Source organism: Salvia splendens, chromosome 2 (assembly GCF_004379255.2).
Source record: "Salvia splendens isolate huo1 chromosome 2, SspV2, whole genome shotgun sequence".
Classification (NCBI taxonomy): domain Eukaryota; kingdom Viridiplantae; phylum Streptophyta; class Magnoliopsida; order Lamiales; family Lamiaceae; genus Salvia; species Salvia splendens.
Window position 1 is genome coordinate 6,722,768 of NC_056033.1, and position 16,411 is coordinate 6,739,178.

The window sequence follows — 16,411 nt, forward strand, 5'->3', positions numbered from 1 at the left end:
CAATATAATGAGATTGTGTCAGAGCAATTCCCTCATGATTACTTTTAATTTTGATTCCGAGAATCACATCAGCTAAACCCATATCTTTCATGTCGAAATTTCTCTTCAACATATTTTTGGTTTCGTTGATAATGGCACTATTGCTGCCCGTAATCAACATATCATCTACATAAAGACACACAATAACAAAGCCGTTATCTGTGTTCTTAATGTAAACACACTTATCGCACTCATTGATAGTGAATCCATTTGCCAACATCACGTTGTCAAATTTTAAATGCCATTGTAATGGTGCTTGCTTCAACCCATATAATGACTTTACCAGTTTGCATACTTTACGCTCTTGCCCAGGCACAACAAACCCTTCGGGTTGTTCCATATATATTTCTTCTTCCAGATCACCATTCAGAAACGCAGTTTTCACATCCATTTGGTGAATATCGAGATTGTGCAAAGCAGCAATAGCAAGAAGCACCCGAATGGAAGTGATTCTCGTAACAGGTGAATAGGTATCAAAAAAGTCATGCCCTTCTTTCTGCTTAAAGCCTTGGACAACTAGGCGAGCTTTGTACTTATCTATAGTACCATCGGGCTTATATTTCCTTTTCAGAATCCACTTGCACCCTAAAGCCTTACAGCCTTCAGGCAAGTCTACTAACACCCAAGTGTTATTTCTCATGATGGATTCAATTTCACTATTGATAGCTTCTTGCCACCACGCTGCGTCTGGGCCAGACAGAGCTTCCGCCAATGACTTTGGTTCGTCATCCAACATAAAAGTTATGAAGTCAGGACCAAATGTTTTAGCAACTTTAACTCTTTTACCACGTCTTGGTTCAACATCCTCAGGACTTGACCTCGTCCTTTTTGGAGGATTAGAACTAGTGGATTCATCCATCATTCTTTCACTAGAACGATCATCTTGCCTCTTGCAAGGGTAAACATTCTCAAAGAATATAGCATTCCTTGACTCAATCGTTGTTCCTTCAGCCACGCCAGACACAGGTGATCTATGGACTAGGAAACGATAGGCACTACTATTAAGTGCATGGCCAATAAAGATGCAATCGACTGTTTTAGGGCCTATTGCAACTTGTTTCGGAGGTGGTACTTCTACCTTCGCTAAACACCCCCACACTTTGAGATATGAATACGAAGGTTTCTTCCCTTTCCACAACTCATAAGGAGTCACATCCCTATTTTTTAGTGGAATTTTGTTCATGATATGATTCGCTGCTAACACAGCCTCCCCCCACATGTTCTGGGGTAATCCTGAATTAATCAACAAGGCATTCATCATCTCTTTTAGTGTTCGATTTTTGCGTTCAGCAACACCATTTGATTGAGGAGAATATGGAGCTGTGGTTTGGTGAATTATACCACTTGCATGACATAATTCTGCAAACGGAGCTACATACTCACCACCTCTATTACTTCGAACACACTTAATTCGACAATTAAGTTGATTTTCATCTTCATTTTTGAAGTCTTTAAACGCTTCAATTGCCTCATATTTACTTCGTAATAAGTAAAGGTAACAATACCTTGTGCAATCATCTATAAATGTGATGAAGTACTTTTTACCACCTCTTGTTTGCACAAATTTTAAATCACATACGTCTGTATGGATCAATTCAAGAGGTTTTGTGCTTCGCTCTACCGAATGGAACGACAGTTTAGCCATTTTGGCTTCAACACACACTTCACATCTTTCTTGTGAGTTAAACTTATCTACTTTTAGTAAATTAAGATTTACTAATCTTTTTATAGCATTTAGATTTACATGTCCCAATCTATTATATCATAAATCAGAGCTCTCAAGCAAATAAGAGGACGTGTTATCTTCCTTATTGCTTATTCCTTTTCCACGGTGAATGACCGTAACATTCAGCTCAAAAAGTTCATTTACTAGGTGGCCTTCACCTATGAACTTTCCATACGTGGTCAATAAAACCTTTTCACACTCAAATTCTAGTGAAAATCCATGATTTACTAGAAGTGAGCCTGACACCAAATTATTTCGGATGTCTGGGACATGTAGTACATCCTTAAGGGTAAGAACTTTTCCAGATCCTAATTTTAGGAACACATTACCCACACCAACCACCTTAGAAGAGGCTTGGTTTCTCATACGTACTTTTCTACCTCCAACAGATTTGTAGATAGAAAAAACGTTTCTCTCGGAGCACACATGACATGTGGCACCCGTATCAACAAACCATTCATTTGGATTGTTACCATGGTTCACGTCGGAGACCATTGCGACTACCTCGTGATCTTTGTAGTTTATAACAGCACGTTCAAATAATTTGCACAATATTGTCTCCACCAATAAGTACACAATTATATTGAACCATATGTGCATTGGTATATTCAACAACCCATGCATCCCAATTACTACTACCAAGTCTAAATTGGTCTTGCTTGTCAAATGACAAACGATAAACACAATTCTCAAGAGAGTAGATCTCAATGAATTAACCATTTCGTAGCCCATGAACATTGGCACTGTTCGTTTCTTCATTCCAGCTTTGGAGCTCATGTTTCCTCCAACTTCAATTGGTATAATCCTGTCTTAGAAGAGTACACTAATTTGTCTTGCGACTGTTAGAAATAATGGGAAGAAATTCCCAAGCCGTGTACAGGCTGTACTCTAACTATTACAATCGAAAGGAAACTTTGCAACAAAAAGAGGAATGAAAATTACAATGGAAATAAAGCAAGCCAAATTTATAAGTCGAGTCGAGGAAAGCCCTCTTTCCGCAAGATAAATTACGCCTCGGCTAGTGCTCACGGAATGACGTATTGCCCCCAAAGATAAAACGACTTCCTCCTAGCGTGTAGAAGCACCTCAAACCCGCTAGGCACCGGCGAACTTGATGGAGTTCCGAGAATCGAGCTAGACAATGCTTCTAAAAAGCTAACTAGAATGCTTGAGAGCTAGAGAGAAGATAGAATGTTTTGTTTGTGTGTCCACATCTCTCAAATCCACATGCCTTATATAGGCACAAAAGAGGACATGGAAGGTCATGATCATAATCCACCATTAAGCAAACCATTATGCAAAAGGTGGTTACAAGAGATGGAAAGCCAAAGGATTGGCCATATCAAAAGTTTCCATCAATTTACACGTTTTTTTCCAACACTAGATCCATAATATAATGACATAAAAGTTAGCTAAAGTGTCACAATCTTAATTCCAAATACTCCACCTTAAAATGAGAATGAAAAGATATTGTTAACTGAAAAGGATTGGCAATCTATCGGAATTAAGGAATATTGATAGATACAAAAATTCAACTAACTACGTATAGTTAATTTTGTTAATTAATTAACTAAACGTAATTACTTTTTAATCAAAATAAAATAGAGGTTGGTATTAACTGAATTTCAACAAGGAAAGTCTGTCCCTCCATTTAAACCCTAATTATATTTTATATGGATTACGCTTCTTTTGAAAATTTCTTACTTTTTGTACTATTTAGTTTTTGTGGTGGATGACACGCCACCTTTTTGTTGAAGTGTTTCACTTGATTGTAAAAAGACTGCTGATTAAGTGTTAATCATCAGCTAATTTATTTTAAAAAATGTTTGCTTCGACAAGTGCAACAAATATTTTTTTTTCAAACAGATCTGACAAGTGAAACTAGCTTTATACTAGTATTTATTTATATAATATATTAGTGTTTATTTTCCTAATAATATTTGGAAAATAAAAGATAGCCTATGTAATGAAGTTAGATGATGAAAGTTATTGAATAGGTTCCAACTTCCAACTCAAGAAAAGGAAGTTATTCATGAATCGGTACACTGCCCTATTCACACACACACACACACACACACACACACACACACATAAATAACTAATCGTTAATCGTGAATCGTGAGAAGTTGGTAATATTAAAGTTCTCCCTATAGTTATATAAAAAAAGAAATTAGTTGCTTGATAGGTATAAATAAAAGTAGAGTTGAATATGGTAGAGTGTTGGGTCAAAGTTTGTTTGTTGAGGTTTAAGTTTATGAGAGTTCATTTTCTAAAATGGATTTCTTGTGGAAATATGAGATAATTAAAATAACTTGGATCAATTAATTAAGGTATAGTTATTATTTTTTTCCTTTTCAAATATTCCAAACCTTTATATCCACCATCCTTTTCTTTTATCCTCTTCCCAGCCTTGCTTAATTAGGTATTCTTTTTTTCCCTATCCAATTTTATGAGAATTTATTCATTTTTACTAACTGAGATCCATTTTTCATGCTTGTGGAATATACGTTGTAGCCATGAAGTTACAGTCTTGAGAGGTTGTTGCATTCTCTATTTTATTATCTCTTAACACATTTTTTCTAGTTGATATGACATCTGAGAGATCTGGAGCACCATATATATGACCAAATTGGATTCATTATTTTTTTTATTTTTTTTAATCTCTAACACATTCATAGAAGATCCCTTTCAAGTGTAATAAATGACCAGACTAATTAATGCTCTTAAAAAAATTCTCCCATCTTAAAAGAATTTAGGCACCTAACTGAAATATGAAGTTTACATAATACTAGTATAGTTTTTTCATGCCCAGATTATGAATGTTCAAATCCAATACAATCAAATTGGAACAAAAAAGATTCGGAGCGGTTCTTGATTAGACAGTGGTACATACATATTACCACAGTTTTATTAAGGTTTAGACACTGATTTTGCACCCACCATTTTTGAGATGGCTTGTGCTCTTAGATAAACTAGATTTGATGTGAATGGATGAGCTATTTTTGAGGATGCCTTTGGAAAACCAAAGTGATTAATTTCGTGGGGTAGGGAGAATAATCAGTCAGTTAATAAATCATTTTTTAAAAGTTTTCTTGCTTTATTTGTTTCTTTCTAAGTTTTCTTTTGACTTAACATCTGCATGGACAGTACACTTATTTCAGCTCTAAACCACTATTTTACAAATCTTATAAATTGGAAAATTGATAGTAGTAAAATATTAATCCTTAAAAAAATATTTTACCTAACTAATATGGAAAACATGAAAATCTTAGATTGCAAAAAGAAAAGAAATCTAGTTAGTTAAGAGAAAATGAAATTCTGAGATTTATTGTTTGTTCTAAAAATTAAATTATTTTGTGTATGGATGTACCAAGAGACTAATAAACTTTTTAATATAAAATTGTGAAGTGTATCGATAGTTAAAAGAAACATGGAGAGGCCACCAACCATTGCAACAATTCAATAACAAGATGTTAAATTCTGTCTGCTTGAAACATTATATAGCTTAATATTTTGACAATCTAGTTTCAAAAGAAATTCTTCAGACTTCCTTTTCTTCTGATCAATCTATCTTTCTAATTAAGAGAAAAACTTTCGAGGTTTTCAGGCTCTCATCATTTATGTTTTCCTTCTTGATCATCCAAGGTAATATATATATATATGCTTCCTCTGTATGAATCAAACGTGTATAGATATGTACGTGTAATAATAATAGTAATAATTTATTACTATATCTTATCGTGTGTTTTTTGACTAGTAAATCTCAGTAACAAGAAGACACTTGTCACTAATTACCACAATTTAATATTCAAGGGGCATTATCAAAATTAAGGCCGATCGAATTTTGATTTTCTTTAATTTCCTTTCTCATCAAAACTATGTGTTCAAGTCCATTTTGTGGGGCAAAACCAATTATTTCATGATTTCATCAGTTGATTTATATCTTCTTCTCTTCTACTTTCTGGAGATTTCCTTTTTCTGATATTCTGAAATATTTTTTGATAACATTAGATATAAAGAGCTGAAATTTCCATGGGTGAAATCACATGTCGTGGCTCGAACGATGATCCAAGAACTTGCCCTCGAGGCCACTGGAGGCCCGTAGAAGACGAAAAACATCGGCAGCTAGTCGAAAAATTGGAATTCCATTGCTGAAAAACTTCAAGGAAGATCAGGTAACCCTATATATGATAATTTTATCTTGAAATAATTCATTTTTGTATTTACATATTTCAAGATTAGGCTTCATCAGTTACTTGGTAGGAGAAATCAAGTTCCATTTCAATTTTTCTAGAATCTGCCACCAAACCCTAAAAAATAAATATTTTTTATTTTATCATTGATATATGTAGGTAAGAGTTGCAGACTGAAAGGCCGTTCTCGGAGGAAGAGGAAGAAAGGCTGCTTACAGCTCATAGACTACATGGAAACAAATGGGCTTTAATTTCAAGGCTTTTTCCTGGTAGAACTGATAATGCTGTAAAAAACCATTGGCATGTTATTATGGCAAGAACGCAAAGAGAAAAATCCAAGCTTTCTAGCAAGATTTTAAGAGCCAATCATCAAGATCATAATGCAAGGCTTCAAGAGGAGTATGGATCCAAAATCAGCTTCCAAAATGGTGGAATGAATTTTGATGATTCACAAAGAAAAAGTAATGACAAAATCTTCCCTTTATCTTCCTTCTCTGGGTGGCCTAAGGCCATCCGCAACGCTGTCACTTATCCGTCCCTTAAATTACTATTCATGGGTCACACTGTACTTTTTTACTCCATCTCTTAACTAAGGGACGAAACCTACAACCCTCCGTCCCTTAACCGTCCCTTAAATTACTATTCATTCAATTTCATTTTTTATTTTTATTTCCAACCAAATTCAATTAAAAAACACACTTCATTAAAAATAAAATAAAAATATAATTTAAAATTTAAAAAAAAAAACACTTAATTAAAATCCTAAAAAATAAAAATGACATAATTTAAAATACAATTTTAAAGAAAATAAAAAAAAACTACTCCGGCGGCGAATCATCCCCCGAAGGCGATGGAGGTGCACTGAAGCCGTGAGGAGGCGGAATGCCAAGTTGTGCTGCCATAAACGCAATTTCGTTAAGATAGGCTTGGTATTGGGGAGGCGTCATGCGGGAAGTGTCAGCCGTTGTGGCGGTCATGTACATGGACATAAGGGAGTTCGAGGGTCCCCCCGAGCCCTCGGCTCGGCCCCTCCTCTTCTAGCCGCCTTCGCCGCATTTCTCCCTTGCTGTCGACGGCGCCCACGGGAGGACCCCTCGGAATCGTCTGTCAGCGCCTCAACCTCCTGCGAGGCAAACTCTTGTGGGGCGCTGCCCGAACCGCCCTCACTAGACGAGTATTGGCCACCCGTCGTGTGCTTCGTGCGCTTCGAGGTCGAGCTCGAGCTAGACCGGACACCGCCGGCCCACCTTTCCTCGTCTTTGACGAACTCCCAAGCATCGACATATTTGAATTGTTTGCCGGTGTCGTCGAACTCCCAAACCTCAGAATGTCGGCTCCCGTAGTTCCGCTTTGGTAATGAGCCGCTTCATTCTTGTGGATGGCGCAGAATCTTTTGACCTCTCTGTCGACTCAGTCAAAGTGAGCGTGGAGCATCTTATATGTGCGGCGGCGGGACGCCTTCGGCTTAATCTCGTGGTAGGCCTCGGTGACCTTTTCCCAGAAGCACTTCCGGGGTTGTGATTCCCGACGATGAGATCGTACGAGACGCTGATCCAGACGTTGTACACCGCCAGCGTTTCTTTGGGGCCGTACGGATGCCGGCCTAGATCCTCCTCCTCTTCCCCCTCCTCGTCCGCCTCCGCCTCCGCCCTGGAGCTTCCACCACCTCGGCCTCCTCCCCCGCCTCGGCCTCCTCCACCGCCTCGGCCTTCTTCCGGAGTGGGATCAACGGAATAATCCTCCCGAATCTTGGATAATCCCTGCGAATACCTCGGGGCGGAGGGACGAGCGTATGCATCCACATAAAAAATGGGGTGGTTGGTACCCCCCGGCGTCGACGAACCCTGGGTGCCCGGCGTCGACGAACCGGAACCACCACCGAGGACATTGTACGTGCCCCCCAGTCGCCGAACACGTTGATGTCGAACCCACCGGAGCCGCCACCGCCAGAGTTTCCGTCGCCGGACATTTTGTGATGAGAGGTTAGATGAAAATTGGAGAGGAAATGGAGATGATTTGGGAAGAATAGATGTGTATTTGTGTGTGAAATGAGGATGAATTAGGAGTATTTATAGAGTAAAAAATTAAAAAATTGAAAAAACGGTAATATAACGGTAATAATACCGTTTTTCATTTTTTAATATTTTTTTATTTAATTCAAAATTTTTAAAAAAAATGAATTATTGCGTCAGCGCGACGATGCCCACTTGTTAAGTTGATTAATACAATAATACCTTACGAATTTTTTTAGGGCATTGATAATTGTAGGGTTTGGATTAATGTTGGTTTAGTTTTGATAATATATTTTGGGAAGATTTAATTTCTATTGTATGATTGTTTCAAATCTATGAAGTTATTGGGGAAGATTTAATTTTCTATTGTATGATTTAATTTTTCCATTTCGTTTGATTCTATATGTTTTGAGTGGACGGGGAATCACACATGCAAGAAGCCTATCTTGATTTAATTAATTTGATGCATGCATTATACATGATGAGTATGAATAAAATTATACTCCAATTTTTGTAATTTTATGGGTTTATCATTAATATAAATGTATTATGCATTGACGTAACCTTAATTAAATGAAACAATAATGTCTGTTCAAACAACAAAAAAGCTCAAATTTCTTCGTCATGTTGTATACAAATGTCTTTGCATGACATGCATTTTACCTAACGAAAATATAATAAATTTGAGATTTGTGCTTGAATGAAATATTGTGCGTGCATCTTAACGAGTGCTTGCAGCGGAAACTGAAAGTAACATAGGGCTCGACCAGTAACATAAATTGAAATCCAATTCAAAAATCCCTTTATCTATCATGTTGTGTACTAAAGCCCAAAAAGATTCATTACTAATAAAGACCATTTTCATTAAATGACATATGCTAATTAAATTAGTCCGCCACAAAATCAGGAGTCCAAAAGAGCCACGTCCAATCTTAAAAATCATTAATTCATTTCTTAATACTCCTACTATCTTACTTAATACAACAAAAAATGGAATTTATCAAAGGAAAATTCCGTCATACGTACCTCATTTTAGTCGCTAGTAACATTATTTATCAATAAAATTAATTTTGCGAAGATATGTTATACATAAAATTATAGTGTTTGCTTAATTCAAAAAATATCAATCAAAGTAAAAACAATACATAAACATATATAAATATTGTATAATACGAGTGCAATCATATATTCGTATGATAGAGCACTTTAATAGCTAGTTTGGCATAGTATGAAATACACGATCCTTTATACAAATCAAAAGCATGCAAATAATTCTTAAATTAATATTATTTGGCAAGTATGCATGTATTATACTGGATAAATTAAACATATATTTTATAATCTCATATCGAATTCAGCTGACGTCCAGTTCAATTCAAAATGTCTAGGAAATACAGACACAATTTTTTAATACTATATGTTAAGTACGTATAAAAAATATATTATGGTAGTTTAATTCATAATTCGCGCGGTTGACCAAATTAACAATTATTTAACCTAGAAATTGTAGCTTTAGAAGCAACACAATACTGCCTCCAATGTTCATAGTCATCTGCGAAATAAATGATCCGTCAATGATTAAATAAGTACTACTCCATTTTCTTTCGAAAAATATACTATCAACAAATTAATCCACGTCAGCAATTTGGTATCATGCCTAACTTCTGATATTACTCAAACTATCTGTCATTGACTCCAAGCCTCCGTTGAGATGGGAAGGTTCGGACACCGGCTTCTTATGCAAGAATATAAACATAAAATATGTCTTTATTCATAAATGTTCATTAATTTTATTAAAAATATTTCATATTGCCTACGTGATATTTGATATTTATACGACCTTCAACCAAATTACCCAAGAATGGACTTATTCGATGAACAAAATGAAGAAAAGTCAGCTTAAAGCAGGTTGGAAAACAAGAATATTACTCCTAAGAAGGAGATTTCTTGTCCAACACTAAGCGCGTAGACTCACATCCATTTTCTCCTATAAAATTCTACCACATTTCTTCGCAAAATTAATTACTTAGATTTAACAACTTTCAAAATCGATCATCAGCCTAAATACTCAAAAATCGACATGTCTACAATATCCAAATCTCTCGTCGCCTTCAGACTTCTCCCTGCTCCACATTTGCAGCCCTCCAAAACTCAAAATTCGACATTCTTATCTTCATGCCTTCCTATTCGTTATGATCAAACTCGTTTTTGGGATAATAAAACGAGTTTGAAACAGCATCTCACAAGTTCAAGGTATGTACGTACATGTTATCATTATTGGATGATCGATATTATTATTAACGGTCACATTTTAATTTTCATTATGCAATTAATTAATTATCCTTAATTATATGCATTTTCAGGAGATTTCTCGTACGCAGTGTTATCCAACCGGGAGCTCCACCTCCCTCCGAGCCTCCTTTCAATTTCATGTTCGTGTCAAATTTATTTTTTTAGCAATCATTATTTATTTAATTATAAAATTTGTGGTTAAATAATTAATTAACTTCATGCAGAAAATGGATTTTGGGCGTAGCTATAACAGTAGTTCTACCTTTCTTCAGCGGTAAATGGACATCGCTTCTCAAAATTAAAAGTAAGCTACACATATAATAGGGAATAATAAGTTTCTTTTCACACCATTAATTAAATATACCTATGTGTGGATGAATTTTCAGATGAAGTGGAGATGGCGGTGGAGATAGCGGAGGAAATAGTCGAGGCAGTGGAGAAGGCCGCGGAGGGGGTGGAGAAGGCAGCCGAGAAATTGGCGGAGGAGCTTCCCGTGGACGGAGGGCTCAGAAAAGCAGTGGATTTTGTTGAGCATGTGGCTGAAGTAGCTAATAAGGATGCTCATAAACTTGGAGACTTTATAGATAAGGTATATTAATTAGTAATTCAGTTTAATCAACATTAGTATAATCAGACTTGTAATAAAATTCAATTTGCTTTAAATATTGAAAAATAGCTATTTTCAATAGTGTGTTTAATGGAAACGGTACATATAGTGTATTTGACGGAAATGGGACACATAATTAATTAGAGTAATTAAATTCAAAATGTAGTTACTATATATTTTGTTGATTAATTTATTTATATGGTGAAGGTTCAAGAAGTGGAGGAAAAGGTAGAGGATTATGTGGAGTGTGTGGTTGAGGGTGCCATCAACCATGGGCATCACAAAGAAGATAATCAAGAAAATGGAGCACAAAATGAGGAAGAAGATAGAGCCCAACTCCAAGAGCCAGCCAAAGAAGAAGAAGTTGATGATACAAGCAAACATTAATTAATGTAATTATATATCTAATGAAAGTGTACTGTATAATAATTTATTCTCAAGTACAAAGTGTAAAATTACATATTGTACTAGATTTCTTATTTCTTTTCTATGTATATCCATTAAATATTGGGTTCATAATAATATTTAGTCTTTTTTTTTAATATGAGTACGGTTTATGTGTAAAATTGTTAATAATAGATAATTATATCCACGTAATTTGTGAATTTGGTACAAAATTATATAACTACCACAGTAAATATATAAGGGTACAAAGGAATTAATTTTGTGTTTAACATTTAGTTTAATATGGAGTTGAACTAACTAAATCTCAAGAAAGAAGATTAGTCGGGTGGTAGACTTTAATTATGGCTAACTGGGATTGAATATGCACGAGATCTTTCGACTGTTAAACGATCCTTCAGGAGGCGTTGATCATCTATTTCAGCTAAATAAGATTATAGGTAAGACTGTTCCATGATCTGTTGCTACCTAAGCATTTGTATCTCTAGAGCTTTGGCTCTCCTCTTGTAACCCAAAAAAAAGAAAGAAAGAAGATTAATACAATTTCCACTTAAGTAACAGTAAAAATAAGCTGAATTAATATGGATAAAATTTCCTTTGAACGGTAGCTTTGACTTCAATACCTACCCTAAATCGAACATGATTCATTAAATCAACACCCATATATATATGTGATAATATCATAATGTATATCTAATAACATTTGGGCATAAAAAACACATGGGATTGGGAAAAGAGAAGCAGGCCAGCTGGGACAATTTATTAAAAAATGACTTACTAATCGAAAATTTCCAAATTATAGTATTACAAGTAGATAATACTGATTGAATATTCTATGGTGGCTAACGATACCTTTTCATTTTACCCAACTTCAGATTCGGACGTTATTATCTAGATTCAAATATAATAATATTAAAATTATTTTCAAGGAGAAAAAGAGATCAGACTGATGTTAATATGCATTTTAACTTCTCATGTAACAAATTATAGACCAAATTAACGTTGAGAAGTCAAAACCTTAGAAATCTTCAACTGTTAAACGTGTTAGTATTTACTAATTTTATTATTCTTCAGCGCGTCTACCAATCAGCATATATTTCTTGGAAACTCACATTTCTACTTCATTTATATTTTTCGAAACAGCTTTATTTTCCTACATATCGGTTACTATTTCTTGCCATATTCCATTAACACATATCTCCCGATTCAACACAAAAAAGTAAAACACCAATATTTTTTGAACACATTAATTTATCATGTCGTCTGCGACAAGATTCATCAAGCAGATTGCAAGGTTATCTTCACAATATCCGGCTTCAAACACTTCACATCTCAGACATCATGGCCTATCTCCGAACTCGGGTTATCGGTGTCTTAGCAACCACACAAGAATGCAAATCTATAACACACAAAAAAGGTATAGCAAACCTCATTATGCTAAGTTCTTGATTTTGATACATTTGACTGATTATATTAATTATGTTGTAATTTTCTCCAGAAAATTTTCTGTTGATAGTGGCAGTGTTCAACCTCAGCCAAGTGCTCCATTACCTCCATCTTCACCATTGTAAGTATTCATCTGGATTCATAGTAAGTATTATGTTTACATATATGTTGATGGTAGAATATAATTTGTGTAGGAAGTGGATTCTTGGATTAGTGGCTTCAATTGTTGTACCTTCTACAAGCGGTACATGGGGTCCATTTCTCGAATTCAAAAGTAAGTTTTCTTTAATTTGTTTAATTATCTAGCTAGGGTCAGAGAAATCAGAATGACTTGAAATTCACAACAAAACACTGATGAATTTTGGCCATCGGAGATCAATTATTATTTTTATTTCATTCACAATTATAGGGTTTTCGGCCTAGTAAATAAAACTGTTTTGCACTCAGTTTATGATTTTTCTTAAAAAAATACGATTTGAAGGAACTAGGGTTGGTTCTTAGATTTCTTCGGTCATTCTTGTATATATATGACGTTTTGCCTTAATTTGGAGTTGTGTATAAATAAAAATTGTAGATGATGTTGATGCGGTGGTGGAAACGATCGAAGAAATAGTGGAGGTTGTAGAGAAAGTGGCGGAGATAGTCGACAAGGTGGCGGAGGAGATCTCCGAGGCCATGCCGGAAGGCCAGAAACTGAAGAAAGTGGTGGATCATTTGGAGGATGTGGCTGAAGCTACAGCTCAAGATGCTCGGACAGTTGGAGATGCCATTGACAAGGTAATTACATTTCTAAACAAACAATGTTAACATTAAATTAAAGGGTTTCATTACTTAATTACAAATTAGAATACTACGAAATAGATTTGATTTAGCTAACACGCATGTGCAATGTGGCTACGTACGCCACTGGTTAGAATAATTATTCTGCAAGATAATTAGAATTAAGTTACTTAGTCAAAAATATCTTTGTTGTATCAAAACGACTTAGTCAATTGTTTGATTTTCAACTCGATTATATATGACGTGTAATTGTGCATATATTTAACCCAATGTTTTGTAATTTTTGAACTAATGCTATTTATTTTGCATTTGCATTTGCAGTTCCAGGAAGTGGAAGGGAAGATCGAAGGCATAATGGGCATAAATGATGAAGCCAATTAACGAGGAAATTGCAATATTAATTAATTGCGACTTTACATATATCTGACCAGTAGCTAGGCTGCGATTTCCCAAAAAAAAAAAAAAAAAAAAAAAAAAAAGCTAGGCTGGGATTTTTTCTTAGTTGTGAAGTCATTATTATTAATTGTACATAAAAGAATTTCATATTATAGGATGGAATCACTTGTTCTCTTTCTTCATATATAATTGTGTACATATTAGGAGTAGTTCATTTCAATAGAGATCAATTAGATTACGTATTGTAAAAAATTAGTAAATGATAATGGTAAATCAAATGAATACTGAAAATAAAAATTGAGCATCTGTTGTCTTCATTTGTTACTCGATAAATGGAAATTTTAAGTATTTTTATACGTTATTTCCATGTTTACTGGCCGTCCCTTTAAAAGTCTACAATTAATCTTCAATACATCGAAACAACTTTGCACATTTTTTTTATATATGTGATTAGTTAAGTCGAATATTATTAATATTATGATATATCACTATAGTAAAGGTGAGATCATAGACCAATGGATGCACTAAATGTAATGCTCCAAAGTAGACTATGGTTTACATACAACAAATTATGTTCCTACCCAGACTATGTGCAAGATGAGGCACGGCGTGTGGGCGCACGCACAGTGGACAGATGTTGAGTTGAGGCAACCGATGATTATGAGTGAATGTCGACCCGCACAAGTGTGGAGGGCAGGGAAAGAGTCGCATAGAGCCTGTACGGCTGGGGGTGTGAGGGCTGTGCACTGGCTGATGTTGAGGTTCGTAAGCCCTTCCTCCTCGTACCTGCCCTTCGCGGATGCCCAACACCGTGCTTGTTCCTCATCCGGCTCTGTGCTAGAGAGTGCATCGCTCTGTCTGTAATATTCTGGCAATAGTACAGCCCGAGCGACCTCAGGTGGACGCAGTTGTTTGCCAACGCAACGACACTCTCGTCAGTTGCAATTTAAAGAAGAAACAAAAAATTATGGCAAGCTCAAACGCGGTCTTAACCAAAACACGGCCTCAAAACATCTACCCGTGTTTGAAGCATATATGTAACTAAATCAAGTGCGTGAAGCAATAGAAATTAACTGGCCTTCCCCCAAATCATGTTTCAGCACAAACTCTACCTCGTTAAATATAACTACGTACGTAGAATTCATGTAAGTGATGCACGTTTATACCTGTGATACGAAGGCAACCTCACAAGTCAAGAGCTCGAAGATTAGGGCAACCAAAGGCCAAACTCTTGACACCTTCATCACTGACCCAGTCGCACCATCCAAGATTCAACGACTGCATTTGGTGGCAGTTGAACCCGATCGCCTGCAGAAAGCATATGACAGATCAACATATGCATCAAGAGACGGGAACTTAAACGAGCCAGTACCTTCAGTGCCCTATCTGTTGCGGTCCTAACACAACCACAAAGATTTAAGGTCTTCAGTTTCCTGTAACACCTGGTCAGATATCCGAGAGCAGTGTCGCTGAAGGCTGAACAACCGCTAATGTTCAGCTTCACGAGCTCAGGGCAGCCACGGGACTACGCATACAGGGAGCGATCAGTGAGTCTGAAGCTCTTACTGAGATCCAACTCTTGAAGCTCGTGACAGTGAGCTGCGATTGTTTCAACAGCGTCGTCCTGGAGCTGTGGCGTGTCCTGCCTCAAGACGAGAGCCTGCAGCTTCGTGAACTTGGGTGGCCAGTGATAGTACCAGATTGTTCTTGCTCTTCTTGCAGCTGGACATATGCAAAATTAATCAGAAACTACTTCACACCGGGCGTTCTAACAAGCTAATACAGATCATGAACTACTTTATAACAACATCTCATGTGAAACGGTAGCTCTTAACATCTTAGTTTCTCTTGAAAACTAACTTTATCTTAAATCAAACATAGAACATATCATAAATTCAATCATGTCCCAAACAAACAAGAAGATATAAACACAACCATATCAACAAGTAAAGGCAATTCAAATAACTAATCTCAAACAAAACAGAGGAAAATCCCAAGAAATCAACCAAAAGAAAGAGGGCATCACAATGTAACACTTGAAATCAACACAAGATCATCTGCATACAATTCCACCTTTTTTACATACAAAATTCTGCAAAAACAACAAATTTTCATTTCCAAACTCTCTCTCATCCCTCACTCAATCTGAAACCATCAATAGGTGTCAAAGCAATGAGGTTCTCGTTTGCAGAGTCAAATTCAAGAAACTTCGTTCTTCCTTTTTTTAGTAAAAATACAGTCTTTTTGTATTTTCTCGAGAAATTATTGTAAAGGGTCTTCTTCTTTCCTAGTACTACTATAATATTTTGCAAGAAAAAAACATTTGATCATATAAAGGGACGATCACAGATTAATACTACTACGAGTACTATTATTCTTGATTTAAGAAAATGAAAGGGGGAATTGGGGTGAGTGTGCGTGTGTGGAGAAGCATAAAGAAGATTACTTTACCTCGGCTTATGCTCAGGAAATTACGATTCTGCCTTGTCGAAGAAAGCTCAGGAGCTGTGCTCTTTAA

General features: G+C 35.9%; 2 protein-coding genes and 2 pseudogenes across 2 annotated transcripts; 3 read left to right on the forward strand and 1 right to left on the reverse strand.

The window, feature by feature from the left end:
• The first annotated feature begins 5,797 nt into the window (after positions 1-5,797).
• Positions 5,798-6,582, forward strand: LOC121771819 (annotated as a pseudogene).
• Positions 6,583-9,977: 3,395 nt separating this feature from the next.
• Positions 9,978-11,354, forward strand: LOC121772010. Its single transcript, XM_042168926.1, has 5 exons — positions 9,978-10,223; positions 10,334-10,402; positions 10,487-10,566; positions 10,649-10,851; positions 11,077-11,354. Exons 1-5 carry the CDS (start codon positions 10,051-10,053, stop codon positions 11,254-11,256), a joined length of 705 nt encoding a protein of 234 aa, XP_042024860.1. The 5' UTR covers positions 9,978-10,050; the 3' UTR covers positions 11,257-11,354.
• A 1,066-nt stretch (positions 11,355-12,420) lies between these two features.
• Positions 12,421-15,076, forward strand: LOC121785873. The gene is made up of 5 exons (XM_042184342.1): positions 12,421-12,688; positions 12,770-12,838; positions 12,912-12,991; positions 13,292-13,494; positions 13,819-15,076. Exons 1-5 carry the CDS (start codon positions 12,528-12,530, stop codon positions 13,876-13,878), a joined length of 573 nt encoding a protein of 190 aa, XP_042040276.1. The 5' UTR covers positions 12,421-12,527; the 3' UTR covers positions 13,879-15,076.
• Positions 14,463-16,300, reverse strand: LOC121772296 (annotated as a pseudogene).
• Positions 16,301-16,411: the final 111 nt, after the last annotated feature.